General features: G+C 46.5%; 4 protein-coding genes across 5 annotated transcripts; 2 read left to right on the forward strand and 2 right to left on the reverse strand.

Moving 5' to 3' along the window:
- Positions 1-234: 234 nt before the first annotated feature.
- LOC117835480 (putative RING-H2 finger protein ATL71) lies at positions 235-1,770 on the reverse strand. Its single transcript, XM_034714822.2, has one exon. The coding sequence runs from the start codon at positions 1,334-1,336 to the stop codon at positions 755-757; it is 582 nt and encodes a 193-aa protein (XP_034570713.1). The 5' UTR covers positions 1,337-1,770; the 3' UTR covers positions 235-754.
- Positions 1,771-5,322: 3,552 nt separating this feature from the next.
- Positions 5,323-8,242, reverse strand: LOC117839668 (dnaJ protein homolog). The gene is made up of 6 exons (XM_034720061.2): positions 7,994-8,242; positions 6,774-6,942; positions 6,542-6,683; positions 6,176-6,452; positions 5,887-6,085; positions 5,323-5,782 (listed from the first exon to the last, which is right to left on the reverse strand). The coding sequence occupies exons 1-6, from the start codon at positions 8,141-8,143 to the stop codon at positions 5,463-5,465; spliced, it is 1,257 nt and encodes a 418-aa protein (XP_034575952.1). The 5' UTR covers positions 8,144-8,242; the 3' UTR covers positions 5,323-5,462.
- Positions 8,243-11,211: 2,969 nt separating this feature from the next.
- On the forward strand, positions 11,212-15,924 carry LOC117839707 (protein IQ-DOMAIN 5). Of its 2 annotated transcripts, XM_072291035.1 has the most exons (8): positions 11,212-11,532; positions 11,661-11,783; positions 12,303-12,548; positions 13,127-13,354; positions 13,584-13,697; positions 14,724-14,991; positions 15,097-15,213; positions 15,437-15,924. In XM_072291035.1, the coding sequence occupies exons 2-8, from the start codon at positions 11,688-11,690 to the stop codon at positions 15,580-15,582; spliced, it is 1,215 nt and encodes a 404-aa protein (XP_072147136.1). In that variant the 5' UTR covers positions 11,212-11,532; positions 11,661-11,687; the 3' UTR covers positions 15,583-15,924. The 2 variants fall into 2 exon arrangements, with proteins under 2 accessions (XP_072147136.1, XP_034575997.2); XM_034720106.2 differs by having other exon boundaries at positions 11,214-11,532; positions 14,724-15,213.
- Positions 15,925-16,265: 341 nt separating this feature from the next.
- Positions 16,266-18,674, forward strand: LOC140221429 (uncharacterized). Its single transcript, XM_072291036.1, has 3 exons — positions 16,266-16,685; positions 17,964-18,071; positions 18,171-18,674. The coding sequence occupies exons 1-3, from the start codon at positions 16,368-16,370 to the stop codon at positions 18,477-18,479; spliced, it is 735 nt and encodes a 244-aa protein (XP_072147137.1). The 5' UTR covers positions 16,266-16,367; the 3' UTR covers positions 18,480-18,674.
- The last annotated feature ends 363 nt before the right edge of the window (positions 18,675-19,037 follow it).

Genomic DNA, 19,037 nt, shown 5'->3' on the forward strand with positions numbered 1-19,037 from the left:
ACTTTGAAATTGATCAAGTTGCGGGAGTCTGAAAGTCTGAACCGCTAGTCTGATTGTTTGTTACTTGGCTGCATAAGTCAAGGCATTGAAGCAACTGGGAGCGGTGATATTTTTGTATAGAACAATTACAGTTAGGAATCAGAGCATGGGACCATTCTGCATTTTACATTTCAATCTATAGGAGTATATGATAGTATGGACTGTCTGATTACCATCCTCCATATCCATGAATCGTATGCTAATATGAATACCATTTATCAGGCTTGTTCAGGATTGCTGCAGCTTGTTCTCATCAGAAATACAACTCTTCGATGTAAATTCCATGTCGAGTTAACGTTTGAAACATACATACAGTACAATCCTTTTATAAACTTTTTTCTGAAATAAGATTGAATATACATACTCATCTACAATAAATTTGCTAATCTGAATAAAAACCCCAGTGAGGTTATCTTTGGAAGATTCATCAAGCATTTGCAGTCCATGCATACTGAATCCTAATCCAAACTATGTTTTTTCATCAAGGAGAAAACTACTCTGAACCCAAATTTACAATTACACCCAAGAAAAGATGTCTCTGATTCCTACCGTTGACATTTTCAGCTATTCTATTTCCAAAGATGAAGTTCCCCGATTTGTCAATTCCACCTCACATTTTGGTGGTATAGCAGTAAGGAGTAAAGACAAGAAAATAAAAGAAAATTTGGAGAGAGAGAGAAAAAAAAGAAAGCAAGAACCTGGTCCTTGCCTATTGTCATGACGACATCCTCGCCATTGCCAACGGCGTGACCTCGGCGAGCGGCGTCGGCATGGGGCTCGGCAACGGCGAGGTCCGGCAAACGGGGCACGTCGGGTGCTGCCGGAGCCACGGGTCGACGCACTCCCGGTGGAACAGGTGGCCGCACTCCGGCAGCATCCGGAGCACCTCGCCGTCGCCGTAGTTGTCCAGGCATATGGAGCAGCACGTGCACGTGGTGCCCTTCTTGGCCTTGGCCTCCCTCCTGGCCTCGCCGTACACCACCTCCGGGTACCCCTTCAGAGTGGCCTCGTCGATGCCGAGCTCGATGTCGTGCACCCCTTCGCCGCCGTCGCCTCCGCCCCGGCCGCCGCCGTGGCGCCGGGACGGGGTCTCCCCCGCCGCGTCGGCGGCCGTGACAGGCGCGCGGGTGCAGAAGTAGGAGGCGAGCGTGATGGTGGTGATGAGGAGGAGGATGCCGACGGAGACGCCGACGCCGTAGCCGAAGCCGCCGATGCGGTCGGAGCTGAACATGCCCACGGAGTTGCCGTCGCCCGGCCCCGGCGTCAGCCCCACTGGCGGCGTGCCGCCGGTGCTCATCGCGGCGTTCCTGTAGATCGGTTTCTTGGCCGGCCGGCGAGCGAGCCAAGTGAGCCGCTAGCTGAAACGCGGCGAGGTGAGGCGTCGGCGTTGGTGTTGGTGAGGACAACGATCCGTGGCTGTGCTTTCGATCGTTTGGTGCGGTTTTGTTTGGGTTTGAAGGGAGCTTGGATCCGAAGCTGCCAAGCTGGGGAGGTTGCGAGTGCGACGTCAACGCTTTGCATGTTGCAGAGCGCGGAACAGTAGGAGCAGGGAATGGAGTTTCTATATAGGAAGGGAGGGAGGGAGGCGGCAATGATCTCGAGGTCAATGCGTCGGTTTGGTGTTTTTTATACGCCTGTTTCCTGCTGATTTGCTGCTGGTTTTGCTTGCGTTTGTTTGAACAAGTTTTCTCTCGTTACTTCGTTAGGTTGTGTTGGTGCACAACTGTTTATTCGTTTGGTTTTTGTCAAAGGTCAATGCAATCATGTGCGCGAGTTCTGACTTTCTTTGATTTTTAAAGTTGTGAGAAGCACGCATGTAGTTTGAGTCGGTCTGCAGTAGTTCACGATGAGCATCTATCTGGACATGATTAATTGAAAATCTTTTGCAGTGTCATTGTAGATTTGTAGTAGTGATGTTTTTTTGTGTGCTAAAAAACTTTCTTTTTCTGGCAAAACCATGACTGGAAAATCTTTTGCAGTGTCATGGTAGATTTGTAGGAGTAGTGATGTTTTTTTTGTGTGTGCGCGCGCGCGCGCTAAAAAACTTTCCTAGATGCCATCCTTGTGGGTGGAATGGATCAAGTCATGAAAAAAGGACTAATCCAATGTATACGATTGCTTTGTAAAAACATGATCTATGCCTTACTGACTTAGAAGGCAAGATGATGTCAATCGGCCAATTGCAATCCTCAGGGTGACATGTGAAGTGCACTTCAAGTCATCTGAATTCCAGACTTCTTTCGATAGGCCTGATTCCTTTTTCTTACCCATATTTATTCTTAAAAAAGGAACAGTTTTGTTCCTATCCTTATTAAGCTCCCAGGCCTTGTCATGCCTCACGTCACAGTTTTTCTTCTTTCTGGTTTCTGGAAAGTCATGTTGTTTTTACTGTTGCTCTTCCGAAGCGATCCTTTCTGCACAACGTCATAGTGACCATTGTTCACGCCAACAAAACCAAGTGGCCAAGTTAAGAGCCTATCGTAGAAGAGGACCGGCTGAAGTTTACATGACAATCGCAGCCGTGCAAAGCGACAGGTAAAGATTGCAAAGGCCTTGCTTCACACTCACACCCAAGGGTGACGTCAAAAGATCTAGCGGAATAGACCTCCACCACACCTTGCCTCAATCTTGCCAAATGCCAACCGACTAATAGTATTCGTTCCGATCTTTAACCGATTGCTACTCTGGAACCGAATCTTGGTTGCTGCTGTTCAGAAAAATAGCAGCTCTGCTGCATCTCTGTTCTGACTTCTGAAGTTTTCGTTGCAACGTCAGAGAAGGTGGGTTGAAGAACTTTTCGTTGCAACGCCAGAAAAGAACATAAAACTCTTTTGTTTAATGTATTTGAGTTGAACTGTGTAGAATAATGCAGTTGTATATAGTACACTAGCTGAGCAGCCTGGTCTCCTCCAGCGAGGCAGCGATGCCTACCCCTGGTGCTTCGTCCATTGTCCAGTATTCATTCCAAGTGTTAGAGTGTGCAGTATCCCCACCGTTAATTTTCGATGTGGGACTAAACCTAACATCAACTGGATAAAGCAAAGTACGTATTCAATCAAGAAAATAAGAATTCCTCCTCCCTCTATCCTCTTCCTTCGGAAGTCCGAACAGCCGTCCCGTTTGAATTCGCACACCTCAAGTACAACGCACTCACGTCACAGACAGATCTGGCATCACAAATAACTTTGAACTTCCGGTAATGGTATCTTGGTTTCATAAAGAAGAGAGAGACGGCACGGAATCACACCAATGTGTGTGTGAGAAAATACTGCAGAGAAGCTCATGAATACGGGACTGCACTACACGGATTGTAATCTTCAGCTACGGCTTTGCTTGCAGTCATGGATCATGGGACCCTAGGTTCAACCGTGACTTTATTGCTCAAGAATTTGGGGCGCGTTGTACGATCAGGGCTGAGGAAGTGCAGGTACTATCAGGTTCCAATCGTCAAGCATGTACGGAGGACGGTGTTTTGGGTGCTGCTATGCTGCTCACGTAATGAGGTAACAGCGTTTCAAGGAAAACACACTGGTTTTCTAAGATTCTTGCCGTAAGACTTCTCGATCGTGGCCTCGGTTAGACTAACCTGCCGGTTTCAAGGTCTGGTCTGAGCGGTTCAGGGTTTCTTTATAATAAAGGAATCTCTAAATGTAGGAATTGTAAAAATATAGGAATAGAGTTACATGTTATTTACAATCCTATAGAAATTGAGAATGTAGAAAATTTTGTAGTAGAGTGTTTTGATATAACATAGTAAAAACAAAGAAATGAGAAAAGAGATATAGACACAAAGAAAAGTTTCCAAGAGGTTGGACCTCATATTAGATTTTCTCCAAAACTTCCATGGATTGAGCCATTACGTACGAATTTTGAAGGATTGGAGGATGGCCAATTCTTTGTTCCAAAGGTCATATAGGAAAATTTTCTATAGGAATCAAATCCTACAAAATTCCTAATGAATCCTATGTTCCAAAGGGGGCGTTTGCACCTGGCATGGCAGACCACGACGTCACCTTGCCTCTCCACCTCCTCCCTCTGATCTTTCCAAGCTTAGGCTGTCCGCACCGCGCGCCGCTAAACAGGCCTCCAGTACCGCTACCTGCTGCAGCGCGGTACTGGATGGCTGCCGCTACGGTAGCGGTCGGTCGGTGGACCACTACTCCTGGAGGACGCGCCTGCCGCCCGCTATCCGCTTCCCGAGGTTCCGCACGGAGAGAGAGTTGGGAAGAGAGAGGAAGAGAAGGGAGGGGAATAAAATATGGAGTAGTTAGTATAGAGTATGGGATAGAGATAACATGAGTGTGGAAGAAATAAATATACAGTAGAGAATCTCGATGATTAGGATAAAATATTCTTTTTAAGTATGGAAATAGAGGTTGATGAGTGTGGATAGCCTAGCAAGCCCAACACAAGCACACAATACTAGTAGCCCCATGAAAAAGTTGTATTCAACATAGCAAAGTTGTATTCAATATAGGCACTGAAATTTTAAGACCTTCAAGCACCCACCCTTTACTTTTTCTACCATGACCCTACTCATCTTCTCTCTCCCTCCCAAGTTAGCCTTTTCTCTATGCTTTTCCTCTCTCGCAACAGCTAGAGCGCTTGCTTTTTATTAATCCCAAGCCACTGCACTTTCTGCAGGGTGCACTGACGGACTGCACCGGTTGAGCTGGACATTTGTGTCAGGCGGGTAAACTTGAAGCTACCAGCCACGTTGGAGCGTTGGGCCTGCTCTTACGAACCTCCTCACTTACCCGAAGAACAAGCAGTCAAGCAGCTACTTTCCTCTGAATCTCTCCCGATACCGCAATACTTATGGACTGGAGACGATTTTTGTTTAGGAGCGGGAAACATTATCCAAAACCAAATAATTAAACAGACCAAACATAAAATAACCGCTGACCGAAATTGAAGTTGTTTATACTTGTTTATTATGTCTCGGACTAACCAAATTTGTTTGGGTTTCAGCCAGAGTTAGGCTAACTGATTTAACGAAAGAAATCGAAATATAGCGAAGCCCTATACTAACCTGTTGATTTTCAGTTCAACAGGTTAGTTCAGTGTAAACCCCGTTGGTCAGTCACGTCACCGAACTAAAAATACACCAAACGCCCAAACCCCACTCACAAACCCCGTCGACTCGACATGGGTCTTGTTTCTTATTGTTCAGCCAGGCCATGGCTGGCTATTCTCCACAAGGGGGCGAAAAAAAGGAAAGGGCAAACCATCGCCTCGCCAGCCAACTATTTGCAACAGAACCAGCAAAACTCCCGCTCCACGGATAAAATATTGTATTTTTATAACCGAAAGTACCACATAATACGCGGGAAAACTTAGGACCCCAACAGTACTACTCGCATACTCGCACATAGCGAAACAACAAATTTGCCGCCACCGTCAACCAAATCTTGCTACAGCGCCTACTGCTGGGCGCATTGCACCCTCTGCGCGCCGCCGGGCATGTCCTCATCCTCGTCGTAGGCATCCTGGTGCTGCTGCTGCCGCCTCCGCAGCTCCTCCTCGATGTTCACGTCATACGGCATCGTCTCCTCACACTCGTCCAGCTCCATGTCCGTGTACTGCGACGTCGGCTTGGGAGGGAGGACGGCCTCCAGGGCCTTGCACTGCTCCGGGTTCAAAGAGTCAGGGAACTCCACAGAGAAGTGGATGTAAAGCTTGCCCTTCATGAAGGGCCTCTGGTACATGGGCATGCCCTCATCATTGATGGCCTTGAAAGAATCTGCACAGGTGAAAATAAGCAATGATCATTTGGCCAAAAACACCGTAATTGCAAGCCATGAGCATGGGCAAAGACCAAATCAATTGTATGTTCAGATCACCTACCAGGCTTGACAACTTCACCAGGGTTTGATTTGATGAGCAGCTGCCTGTTATCCAAGTGGGTCAGAACAAACTGGAAGCCACACAGAGATTCAGTCAGGGTCAGAGTGTGCTCGTAGAAGAGGTCATCGCCCTTTCTCTTGAACTTGGGATGCTCCTTCTGCTGGAGGACAAAGATGATGTCTCCGGTGACAGTATCCGGCTGCATAGAACAAACACAAAACAGTTAGGACCCACTTCAATTTGGGACCTGCACAACTTCATAACCAATGACCAACGAGTGGAGACATACCGCCTCATCAGCTTCACCAGGGAATGTAATCTTCTGGCCATTCTGCATGCCCTTCTCGACAACCACCTCGAGAACCTTCTTCTCCTGCACCACCTTCTCACCCTTGCATTGTGGGCATCTGTCCTTATCGTTGATGGTCTCCCCAGTACCCTTGCACTCATTGCAAGGATGCTGCATTTGCTGGATCATTCCTGGTCCCAGCTGCCGGATTTGGACCTTATAGCCAGAGCCTTGGCAACCAGCACATCTCGATGAAGCTCCAGACTTTGAGCCCTTGCTGTATAGTGAATGCAGCACAGCATGAGAACCTGGAACAGCAGGAAGTAGATGCATGGTTCAACAAAAAAGATGAGCCAAATGACATACCCATTGCACTTGGAGCAGAGTACATTGCGAGACAGTGAGAGCTTCTTTGAGGTGCCGTTGTACAATTCATCCAGAGAAACCTTCAGAGGGTGAACAACATCCTCACCCTTACGCTGCCTTCTGCCCCTACTGCTACCACCACCTTCACAACACGAGCATAGAATGTGAGTCCCTAGGTATGCAAATTAGCAACTGCAAAGAGATTGTTGTAACTGCTTCCCACATAACATACCTCCAAAGGGGCTTCCACCACCAAAGAAGGATTGGAAGATATCGAATGGATCATGCATCCCTCCTCCACCTCCCATTCCCTCCTTGAGAGCATCCTCACCATACTGATCATAAATCTCTCGCTTTTCAGGGTCACTGAGGACCTCATAAGCCTGAGCTAGCTCCTTGAACTGAAATTGAAAGAACGAATCTTAGTTTGTCATTTCAATCAGAAATCAACATCTCCATTCATATAGCCTGACAAACAAACAATAGTAATTCATAACTTTCATATAGAAGCAAAATGGCTACCCCTCACATTTTATTTGGTGAAAATCAACCCCTTAACTAACTAAACTGGTGCATAAATCATCCCCACCTTAGTTTAACAATGGTTTAGTACCATCTAATGGCAGTTTATGCCATGTAATCATTTGACTAATCCCTGCTTAGGGATGCTTAGCAATGTAATATGCTGACTTGAGGTTATAGAGCCCACAAAAAAAATCAGCAAATCCTCTAAATTGGCTACCCCATAAAAATCTTATCGGAAAAATTAACAGAACCAATTCACACCGAAATATTAACAGCAATAAGATGATTACATGGCCTAAACCAATATTATATTACACTAAACCATTGTTAAATAAGGTGCGGATGATAAATGGATCAGTTTAGGGTTGATTTGCACCAAATTAAACATCGGGGATGAATGTCAAAATTTTGCCATACTTGAGGGATGAAAAATACACATTTTCCTACTAACAAATACCGTGCAGCAAACAATCAGGTCTAAAAACACTAACAAACTGCTGATCCTGTATCATAAGCTAACTCTACGCTGTTTGAGTACCAAGCAAGGTCTGCGGCACAATCAGCATAATCAACCACCATCCGAAGAATCAATCCCATCAAAATCGCATAGAGCAACTACTTTCAGGAACACATGAACAGCTTCAGATGCATCTAGGTGGCAGGTAATAATCCTAATAATTCAGAGCCACATCTACCTCCCCATCCGAACCCCTCCACCGCTGCGAACGCATCCACCAGCCCAACCCTTAAACTCATCGAATCCCATGCCACCTCAGATCCGCCGCCGCCGCCCCTCACAAGCACCAGAGGAAAAATCGACCTAGCCAACCGCCTCAAACCCGCCGCAAACCTGATAACCCGCCGTCTACTCCCCCCACTGCAGACAGATCGAAGCTAATCGAACAGACCAGCCCACGCGCTGCTCACCTTCTCAGGGTCGCCGCCCTTGTCGGGGTGGTTCTTGATGGCGGCCTTGCGGTAGGCCTTCTTGAGGTCATCCTGGGACGCGTCCTTGGGCACGCCAAGGATCTCGTAGTACCGCGTGTTGTCGCTCTTCTTCGGCGCGCGCCCGAACATCTCGCCGCCGACGAGAGAGGAGAATCCCTCCGAAACCCTAGCTGTTTGATCCGACGGGAAGCGTGGTCGCGGGTCGGGAGCGGTTTGTGAGGAGGAGAGAGAGGAGGCGGCGGGGGTAGTTATAGCGTGGGAACGGGTGGTGGGGAGTGAATGCTCTGGAAGCTGCAGGAGGCGGGGGCGGGTGGGGCGCGGGCCGTCGGATGCGGATCCGGCGGCTGGGGCTGGAGCTTCCAGATGCTTCCGGGGTCTTCCTGAGAAAGGGCGGGCGCTGTGGCGGGGCGGGCTACGGGGAGCGCGTGTTGACGCGACTCGATTCCTGCGTGGCGTGGGTCGTCGGGTTCGGGTCCGTGCCGGAGGGAAGCGAAGCGCGCCCGAAAAGGAGGTCCGCTCGTTTGGGGAAGATACTCGTGCTCCCCGTCGTCTAACGTCTTTTGTGGCCGCAATCCTTCAGCCTGTTCGCTTCGCTTCAGCTTATTCAGCTGGCTTATCAGCCACCAAACAGTATTTTCCTCTCACAACAAATCAGCCGTTTCAGCTTTTCAGCCAGCTTATAAGTTGAAGCGAACAGGCCCCTTATGATTCTTCTATAAGAGGAACATGAATTTTCTAATATTCCAATGGAATCATGGTCACGTCGATCCTTTTCGTATTCAAATTTGTTCCTCAACTATCAGATTGACTAAGGGACTGTTTGGCACATAGGGGCTAAAATTTAGCCCCTGCCACATCGGATGTTTGACACTAATTAGAAGTATTAAACATTGATTAATTACAAAACTAATTGCACAACCCCTAGGCTAAATCACGAGACGAATCTATTAAGCCTAATTAGTCCATGATTTGATAATGTGGTGCTACAGTAACCATTCTCTAATGATGGATTAATTAGGCTTAATAGATTCGTCTCGCGATTTAGCCTAGGGGTTCTGCTATTAGTTTTGTAATTAGTTCATATTTAGTCATCCTAATTAGCATCCGAACATCCGATGTCACAGGGCTAAAGTTTAGCTCTGTCTCCCAAACACCCCCTAATTTAGTCCTCGAACTTGTCATTTAAGTTTAGCCTCATCCTTGATTCTACGCGCTTTGCAACATTGATACTCTTATTTTGCGATGGGTGCCATAGATGAGTTAATATACATAAATTCACTCTTTTGCACACAGTTTTCTTCCTTGTGTTTGTATCACAAGAAAAATAGTTGATTGATCAAGGTGAATACACAAAACAGACAAAAAGCATAAAGCTTTTATTCATGGACATATGGTCATCAATCACCCATTTTTGCTATGGTAGTCAATTCTAGGTTGGGTTAGCAATGGAGAGCCTGTTCGCTTCAGCTTATAAGCCGGCTAAAAAGCTGAAACGGCTGATTTGTTGTGAGAGAAAAATACTGTTTGGTGGCTGATAAGCCGGCTGAATAATCTGAAGCGAACAGGCTGGGAATTGATATGGACGCTTGCCGTGGTAACATGTCATGAACTACTCTTCGCCGACTTAGCACACCGCACGGATTAAAGTCAATTTTGGGCTCGAATAAGAAGCTTGAGGACTAAACTTGCCAATTTAATAGTTGATGGACATATCTTAACCTCAAAGGAAAATTGAGTGAGGAAAATTACTATTCTGTCAAGGAAATTTGATGGTTAAACTCTTGCAGTTTGTTCGTTTGTGTTACTTTGTAGCGGCTTTAGCTACAGCTGCAAGTCCAAGTAGCTGAGTTGCTGCTTGCTGGCTGCAGCTGCAAAACAGCCGCAACTCGCAGTGGCTTAAAAGAAGCATAAGCGAACATGATATTGAACTCATACACTAACATACTCTTCAGCTCACGCAAGACAATTTGAGCATTTCCCATGCCTATCAATCCGGAGTTTTTTTTTTGTTTGAGCATGTCATGAAAGACAATTTGTGTAATACCATGTCTTATGCTGAGCGTTTTATGATGGGCAATTAGAAAAGCCGCTAGTTATTAAAAGACCTACAGAGTGTAGAGGCAGTCCAGAGCGAAGAATCTTACTAGATTTCAAATATTGCGTACAAGGTATAACTCATAAATGTACAGAAATTTGAATCCGGCAACCTCCGAAATCCAAATTATTGTTCCTTTTCACAGAGGCTTGATAAGTCACTGATTACTTATGAGGCGCCTACGTGTTGTGGACTAGCAAGGACGGGTAACATGGCGGCATGGCGCTCAATCAACCTCCTGTTTCCGAGGAGAAAGAGCATCTGTCCTTTTCTGGTCAGTGGTTGGTAGCTGCAGCACAGCACTGATAGGCTCCGCTGATAGTAGCACGTTAATCGCATGATCTAAAGCGAAATTTCAAGATGTTGCGCACGGTCATCCAGTCCATGAGTGCGCCTTATCATCAACGGCAACGAACCAAAAAGCTGTAGGGCAAACAAACAAATACTCCCACCCTCCGTTCCAACCAAATTATAAGTTATTCTAACTTTCTTGAAGAATCAAAATGTTCCAAGTGACTAAATTTATTAAAAAAATACTAATATTCATGACACCAAATAAGTATCGTTAGTTTTTTCATTAAATATATTTTTACTTTATAGTATATCTATTCGGTGTCATAAATCTACGTGATCCTCTCTATAATTTTGATCGAATATAAAATGGTTTGACTCTTTAATAAAGTTGGAATAACTTATAATTTGGATTAATTTGGATCAAAGGGAGTAGTAGAAAACAAGCTCCTCAATTTAGCAAGAAAGAACAAGTTCTTCATCAGAAATTTAAGGATTGATGCATGATACCATTGACAGGCAAAAACAAGGCTAAACCTGGCCTAAAACTTGTGATCTCCAACGGTACCGGAAGAAACCACAGGCAAAAATCGACAAGCAAAGCTGACAAGCCCGACCGCTTTCAGGTGACGATCAGCAAAACATCTTGTCCTGATTGTTGGAGCTCAGCAAGAAGGCGCAAGAAAATCAGCAAGATGAGTAAAAAAAACACCAACAAAAAGGGTTTTTCCGACACGCGGTGCAGAAAGTGAGAAGGCGAGAAAAGCGCCGTCCTTTGTTGTTCCTTTCTCCCTTCCCTCTCTCCTCCGTGCCGTTGCCACTGTTGCCACACAGGCAGCACTGCAGCAAGTCCGCAACACACCACGCAAGCAGGAGCAGCGGCAGCGGGGGCGCAATAATGCGGGCGCAGGGGAGCACAGCGGCATCACTGCTGCGGCAGTAATGGCCGGCCGGTTCCACCACGGCGTCTACTAGAGATACTTCGAGCCCACCCCTTCCTTGATCCCTTCACCACCCGCTCCGGATCGCGCCTGGCCCCCAAGCGCACCCCAGCATCTTTGCCGAGCGGCGCCGTTCATTGGGTGGCGAGGCGACCCCGGCTCTCGGTGTGGTCTCCGCCGGCGTTGCTCTGGTAATGCGCCTTTTATGGCTTGGCTGCGTTTTACTCTCCCCTTTTCTTTTCCTTTCCGTGGGATTGTGCAGTTTGGGCGCGACACATTCGTGCCGGTGCTGATGGAAACTGGAAAGTTTGCGTTTTAGGTTGTTGCGATTGAGGAGGGCGGCGCCATGGGCATCTCGGCGAGGTGGCTTAAGTCGTTGGTTGGGCTGAGGAAGGTGGAGCGCCAGCAGCAGCGTAAGGAGGATGAAGCTATCGGACAAATGGTACGGCTGGTCCAATCATGCTGCGGTTATGGCGTATCTTGGTTCTTAAATTGGTGGTTGGTGCATTGATGTTGTTTATTGCCTAGTCCTGATGTAGTGATGTGGATCGTGAAAGGATCAATGGATCATATTCAGAATAAAAATGGGAGAACTTAATATTTGGGCTTTTCGATCATGTCATGACAATTGACAGATCCTAGGTTCTTGACTGAACTCGGGTTGGGCTTGGTAATTGCTTATGCATTGTGTGTATTAGTTTTGAGTTTTACAGCAGGGTGCATACTGCTAATAATTGGTCACCTGCTTGGTAGAAAGGTTGCTTAAGTACATGCAGGCATAAGGAAAAGTAATGGCAATACCTGGATCATTCATTGGCACTTTCTGAATTTCGAGCACTCAAAATGCTCAGTTGCTGTGCATTACAAAAGCTGCAAACTAACAAGCTGATGGATATATAAATCATAACCCTGTTATGAGTATCATATCATTTTGCTTATGTCTCCAATTGGTAAATTGCAGAAAAATGACGCCACAGACCAGATTCACGGCCAGAATCTGCACTTCCAATATGATAGCTGCCTTGCTGCACAAGAAGAGTTTCCAGAAGTTGCTAATGGAAATGGTTCACTGGAAGGTGATTCGGATGTACCTTCATGTTTGGAACCCACTTGTGGTTCACCTCATGTTCCACTTCCTCAAACTGAAGATGGACTCAATGAGATCTGGGCTGCTACAGTTATTCAGACAGCATTTAGAGCTTTCCTGGTACGCATGCAAGTGCAGACTCCTGAACATGTTCTCAGCTCCAATATCTCAGCAAACCTGAATTGGCACTCTTATACCCAAAACCTCAATATTGTTTGTTTTTTCACCGTTTGTTTTACCTTATCAGTTGCATATGGTTTTAATTCCACATTAATCACATGCACTGAGTCATGTAAGTAGTTGACAACTTTATATTGACAAATGATATCGAGTTTTAGCTAAAAATAAAGTTGTCCTGCTAGACCTTCCTGGTATATTATCAGGTTTGCAGTTTTTTATCTCAATTCTGGCTGTAGCTGATGCCGATGCAATTTTTATTTCCTGGTGCAAACTTAAACCAGTTAATCTTATGTTCTAACTATGGTTTATATCTATCCATAGTTAGAATTGTAATGATGCTTGAAATCAGTATGTTCACAAGCTGATTGCATATTGCCATTTGCATCTGTATAGTTGGCAAAAGAAGTTTTCTTTGTCTCAGAAACAAAGAGATTCCAGAAAATAAGCTGATTATTTCATCACCATTCTCACTTATTGTTCTAGTTCCTTATAGTTCCCCCTCGGGTTCCTTCTTTCAGGCTAGGAGAGCCCGTCGAGCTTTAAAAGGGCTGGTTAGGCTTCAAGCCCTTGTAAGAGGTCATATCGTGAGAAAGCAGGCTGCTACAACGCTCCGTTGTATGCAAGCTTTGGTCAGGGTTCAAGCCCGTGTTAGAGCAAGGCGTGTTCGCATGGCTTTGGAAAACCAGGCTGATCAGCAAAATAGTTCACCTGAGCAAACAAACGAGGCACATGTTAGAGAAATTGAGGTGAGACTCACAAGTTGCAAAAACAAGGCATCCTATCAGCCTGTCATTTCTTTGGCTGATAGTTATATATGCTGATACTATTTCAAAAGTTATTTCCAAAAGACTGACATGGTTTGCTTACAAATTGCCATATTTTAATCTATCCTGCTCTTTTCAGTAGGAAATAACTGGCATGACAGTACAATGATGTAGTTTGTTTGTAAACTTTTATCATTGTTTTAAATTACAGGATGGCTGGTGTGATAGTATGGGTTCTGTGGAAGATATCCAAGCAAAACTTTTGAAAAGGCAGGAAGCTGCAGCTAAACGTGAGCGAGCCATGGCTTATGCTCTTACTCATCAGGTAGTTTATACAACTTTTACACTAACTGATTGCAGAAACTGTTATTCTAGTAATGAGATGATTACTGAATTATGAAACCTGCTTGAATTAGAGTGAATGTTGTAATGCGTGAAACTTGCTCTAGTCTGAATATATTATGGATATATGTGAAGTGATCTGGTTTGGCCCTACCAGCCTGCTGATCTTCTGTAATGGGCTTCATTAGTATCTACAGCAATGATGCTTCCTGTTGTTGGATACTAAGCTTTCCTTTCATAGTAGGTTGCAGTTGAAGTTGCCCTTCCCTGCATGCTAGCCTGTGAATTAAGTGTTCATCTTTTCCATGCTATTCTGCTCGGTCAGCTCTTAGCTCCTAGTACTAATTACAGTCTGTAGCAAACATGAAACCAGTACTTGAAAGGAGAAGGAAAGACCCGTGCTTTGACCCTCCATGGGAGGAAAAGCACATCCAATCATGATAATTGAAATTACTTTCAGCTGATAAAAAAAGGGATCCACAATGCAAGGTTAGGGAGACTTTCAAAATCCTGGGATCTAAAATTCTTAATTTATTACTGATAGAGTTTCTTGGATCTCTAGGTGTGAATCTAGTGGGTAATTAACTTAATTCTTAGGCTAAAAACAACATGTTCTATGGCTAGTCAAGAATAACCGAGAGGGAGAGAGAGAGATAGAGAGAGTAGGGACACCGACCATCGGGCTTGGAGGACGAGCTCGCCATGGCGGTGACGGCAGCGTCGGCGGCGGTGGCGCGGTGAGTGGGCGGCGCAGGTAGCGGCAGTGCTTCCCGCCGCTACAGCGCCTAGCAGATCGGGTCTAGGTTTTGTCAGGTGGGTGAGTGGGGCACGGCGACATCTTCCGCGTGCGTGCCCCCGGCCCCACCTCTCTCTTTATAGCGCTGCGCGACGGGGCCCCGCAATCATGAGTTGGTTGTGCGCCCCCGATCAGGGCGCGGGATCAGGGTCCGACTCGGTCGTTGGACCGAGTCGGTGGAGATCAACTCTAACATTCTCCCCTTTATTTCAGTGGCAAGCAAGTGCAAGACAAGCTACAACATTTGAACCTGACAAGAACAACTGGGGCTGGAATTGGCTAGAGAGATGGATGGCTGTTCGTCCTTGGGAGAGTCGGTTCCTTGGCGCTTACACAGCAGATGGAAGTGTCATGGTTAATGAATTCAGGCAACCTGACAGAAATGCAACCAAGACCCTATACAGAAAACCTGTTAAAAAGTCGGATTCAACTCTTCAATCAAACACACTGAACCGGAAGGTCTTCCCGTCGAACTCAGAGGGTGGTGGCTCCTCGACAAACCGTTCCAGTGGTTCTGTATCAGCTAAATCTAGGCTGAAGGTGTTAACCAGAGAAGGTTCTGATGAAGCTTCATCTCGTCCTTCAGGACTTGGTGTGCGTTCCACTAGTAATCCAAAGGAGAGGACTCCCACTGGTAATCCAAAGGAGAGGATTGGGGATTTGGATTGTCAAGGTCATAAAAGACTGTCCTTGCCTGGCAGTGGTAAGTCCACACACCACCTGCATCTAGCATGAGCTTCTTTTATCTGAAGATTTGCAAGATATTTCTTGTTACGCGTATGTCATCTGAGTTGTTTCCGTAGATACACACGTTATTAGCAAATTGTAGTAGAATTTAGCTTGCAAATATGTGATACGTTGATATTTAGATGACAGCTTAAAGAAAGGTTCGAACTTATTCACTTGCTATTGGCAAATCACCACAGGTGTAGAAGCTGGCAAACGTCTGACAAAGAAAGCCACGGCTAACCGATCCCTGAAGCCTACAAAAGAGCACCGAATGTTGCAGTCAAGGCATCACCTTGCCAGTTCCATTGATCCGTTGCCCAACAGAGTTGAGCTGGAGACTTGAGAAGCCTGAGCATCGCCTTGGATTGGGCTAAGCAAGTCAGATGGCAGATGCCATTCGTGTCTGCATCGCATCATCCATGTATTGGCGGTCTTCGACAGCGAAGATCCAGCATTTCGTTGCAATATGGATGTGGCCTCAGCTCATTCCATGATGAGAGATCAGATTGGCCCTATATGTCGAGTGACTATTGTCTATTGGGTGTATTGCTGTATTTGTAAGCTGTAGCTATGAGATGTAAATTTTTGTGTTTTGACATGTGAGGTAGTGTTATCGGCCCATGGTATTGGTATAGTTGTCACTTGGAAGGTTACGTGGTAAATCTATTGAACTGTTTCGTGGTCATTGGTATCGGTATAGACGCATAGTCGCATCAGAGAACAAGTTACACATGCTATTGTCTTTATTTTCAACATTTCTTACTTTGTTGATTAGAAACTGGTGATGGCATAGGCTGCAAACTGAAAATCAACTTGGACTTAAAGTCAACAAACTTGTGGGAGTGAACTGATATTTAGCACAAAATATGATAAACATGTTATGTTTTTGTTTTTTAGAGGCCTATATGTCATGCTAGTAGGAAAAGAACAGTTTTGTAAATGCAGGGCCGACAAGTAGAAATGGGCCGTCAAGGCCCAACAAGAAGCCGCGACCCTTTTTAGCCTTCTTTATTCCTTGCCCCCACGACGCGTCTTGGTGAGTTGTAACGAACCGGATTACCGGAACCTCCCTCTCGTCAACGTCCCTCGTCCGTCGCGCTCAAGGAAACCCCACCCCAGTTGCGCGCTATGGCGGCGACGTCGCCGAGGCGCGCGTCGGTGGCTGCCGCCGTTGCCACCGCCGTGCTCCTCCTCCTCGCGTCCGTGGCCGCGGGCGACGACCGCAACGGCGTGTACGACCCGTGCGCGGACACGACGGTGGGGCGCGGCGACGGGTTCACCTTCGGTGTGGCCTTCACGGGCCGCGACGCCTTCTTCTCCGGCGGCGTGCAGCTCTCCCCCTGCGACAGCCGCCTCGGTCTCGCCAACCGCGCCCAGGTCGCGCTCTTCCGCCCCCAGGTCGACGAGATTTCGCTCCTCACCATCAACTCCTCTTCCTTCGACCCGGTGAGTTCCTCGCCGCCGTGCTAGCCACTAAATCCTTCTTGATTTCGCGTCCAATTGCGAAAATTCTTCGTGATATGGTATCTGAATTACGGAATGAAACCCTAGTTAATTGCATATTTTTCCACCTCATGGCATAAATTATTTATTTTTAGTTTCCGTTTTCTTACAGAAAAGGAAAATAAATCTGTACATGCCATTCGTCCTACTACTAGAAGAAAAGAAAAATAAATTTGTCAATGCCATTCGTCCTGCTAGGAAAAAAAATCTTGGGCTATCGATGAAATAGTTACTGCGAAGAAAACCTTACTTGCTATTGAGGCAGTCAGAGAAGAACTCGTCAGAAACATCGGTGATCACGGCCAGCTCGGAGCGGTTAAGCCAATCGTTGAGGGAGCTGGACGTTGTTGTCCCATCGACATGTTGAGACAGTGCCATTTTTGGACTCATTTGGGCTGCTGATGCAGGGGTAGGGCTGACTGTCCTATGAGGTTGGGACACGCCTCGTGTGTTTCTGTGGTCCAAGTGTTGGGTTGTTAGCTCTCACGATGCAATTTATTCGGAAGTTTATGAATGTGTTGTTCTCTCAAATTTGGAATGTTCTGTCCCAATTGATTGTGTCAAGGAATTGGTTGGAGCTGCCGGTTTATGTAGTTTTTCATCCACAATGGCTTAAATTTTGAACGTTTACAAACTTGCTGATCTTCATGATGAAGGTGTCACCACCTTGTTTCCCTGTGCGTTGGGGGGAGGGCTGCTTAGTGCCCAGCTTGTATGAATGAACTCCTTTCGCTAAATGAAAGTCAAAGCTCCTGCATTTTTTTAAAAAACAAATGATGAAGACTCACGCTTCTCTGCTTTTACTAGGCTAACTAGCGATTTTTTCTTTCAAGAATAGCTGTATAAATTTTCTTCAATGATTTATCATAGCATGCCTATTGCAAAATAATGTTTAGCAATAGCATTTGATGCACAAGGTACTCCTGAAAACTGAGTTCAACTGCCGAGACAACCAGAAATGGCTGGAAAAAATGCCGCATATATTTTCTACTCCATGATGGTCACCAGCAAAAACATACATCCCTTGTACAAGAAAGTGGCTCTGCATTGTTCTAAACTTGTAATCATGGTATGATTTTCTCATCATGACATGTTTGTGCCATCTAGTATGTGAGATGAATTACGAACTGAGGTTTCTTATCCTTCTTAGTTGGGATGCAATTGAGTGACATGTAGTGAGTAGCGACTAATGGATAATCCTTTCACCCTGTTCTGTTCCAGTCATCTTCTGGTGGGTACATGGTAGCTTTCGCCGGGAGGAAGTACGCCGCGAGGTCAGCTCCGGTGTTCGTTGGCAACAGCTCCTACACGGTGACCAGCTTTACCCTGGTGCGTCGTCCACAAACCATAACTTGGTTACTTAATTGTACAGTATAATCACCATGTTCCCCGCTCGCAACTGCTGACCTAAATCCTCCGATTCATTAGGTGTTGGAGTTCCAGAAGGGCAGGCTGGAGAACCTGTTCTGGAAGGACGGCGACTGCAAGTCGTGCTCCGGGCGCGCGGACTTCGCGTGCGTGGACAAGAGCTGCGCGGTGAAGACGACGAGCTGCAAGGGCAAGGGCGGGCAGGCGGACTGCAGCCCCGGGATCCAGCTGGCGTTCTCGGGCACGGACAAGCACGAGGACGTGCTCAACTCGTGGTACGAGGTGTCCAAGCTCCGGCAGTACTCCCTGTTCGGGCTCTTCTCCAACCTCAAGGACTCGCTGGCCAGCCAGTTCAGCAGCTTCTTCTAGAGCCCGGATCGATGGGATGAGCGAGACCAGAGATATCGTTCTGTATGTTCGTTGATCTGTTGTGCCGAACTACGCTAGCATGTGCATGTTTAGTGAATGGAGTATTTCTGTTTGTTCATTACCTATCGATCCTTTTATATGTAGAAGATGTATGCCTACATGTGGTTGGTATAATGCATACGAGACAGTTCTTCAGTTTTGATTTTTGTTCTTTCACATGTTCCGCGCCATTTCGTCCATTGTACTTCATGCCTGCTTTGTTCTGATGGAGATGGCATGCCATGCACCTGTGTTCGGCCGTGACTGGTGAGCCTCTGGTGGAACCGGTTCCGGCCGTGACAGCCCCCCTCTGCTGTCCAACACATAGGAGTCAAACCTCAGGACACGGAGCATGTGTTGGACAGCACGTCAGGTCACTTCGCTCCGGGGATAAACGGGTCTGCGCAGGCAGGTACATGTGGCAGAGGACGTGGCTTGATGCCGCGCGGCGTGGCCACCTCGAGGCTCGAGCGTTGGTGCAAGCGACGGGAGCAGAGGAGAAACGGCTAGTTCGGTTGA

Source organism: Setaria viridis, chromosome 9 (assembly GCF_005286985.2).
Source record: "Setaria viridis chromosome 9, Setaria_viridis_v4.0, whole genome shotgun sequence".
NCBI classification, from domain to species: Eukaryota; Viridiplantae; Streptophyta; class Magnoliopsida; order Poales; family Poaceae; genus Setaria; species Setaria viridis.

What these genes read in the sequence shown, in the direction of transcription:
- LOC140221429 (XM_072291036.1), top strand. Translation starts at nt 16,368, where the DNA reads ATGGCGGCGACGTCGCCGAGGCGCGCGTCGGTGGCTGCCGCCGTTGCC. An exon ending in ACTCCTCTTCCTTCGACCCG is followed by an intron (nt 16,686 to 17,963) that starts GTGAGTTCCTCG and finishes GTTCTGTTCCAG; the next exon opens with TCATCTTCTGGTGGGTACAT. An exon ending in CGGTGACCAGCTTTACCCTG is followed by an intron (nt 18,072 to 18,170) that starts GTGCGTCGTCCA and finishes CCGATTCATTAG; the next exon opens with GTGTTGGAGTTCCAGAAGGG.
- LOC117839707 (XM_034720106.2), top strand. Translation starts at nt 11,688, where the DNA reads ATGGGCATCTCGGCGAGGTGGCTTAAGTCGTTGGTTGGGCTGAGGAAG. An exon ending in CTTATGCTCTTACTCATCAG is followed by an intron (nt 13,698 to 14,723) that starts GTAGTTTATACA and finishes CCTTTATTTCAG; the next exon opens with TGGCAAGCAAGTGCAAGACA. An exon ending in ACTGTCCTTGCCTGGCAGTG is followed by an intron (nt 15,214 to 15,436) that starts GTAAGTCCACAC and finishes AAATCACCACAG; the next exon opens with GTGTAGAAGCTGGCAAACGT.
- LOC117839668 (XM_034720061.2), bottom strand. Translation starts at nt 8,143, where the DNA reads ATGTTCGGGCGCGCGCCGAAGAAGAGCGACAACACGCGGTACTACGAG. An exon ending in TGGTGGAAGCCCCTTTGGAG is followed by an intron (nt 6,684 to 6,773) that starts GTATGTTATGTG and finishes CGTGTTGTGAAG; the next exon opens with GTGGTGGTAGCAGTAGGGGC. An exon ending in CTGGTGAAGCTGATGAGGCG is followed by an intron (nt 6,086 to 6,175) that starts GTATGTCTCCAC and finishes TGTTCTATGCAG; the next exon opens with CCGGATACTGTCACCGGAGA.
- LOC117835480 (XM_034714822.2), bottom strand. Translation starts at nt 1,336, where the DNA reads ATGAGCACCGGCGGCACGCCGCCAGTGGGGCTGACGCCGGGGCCGGGC.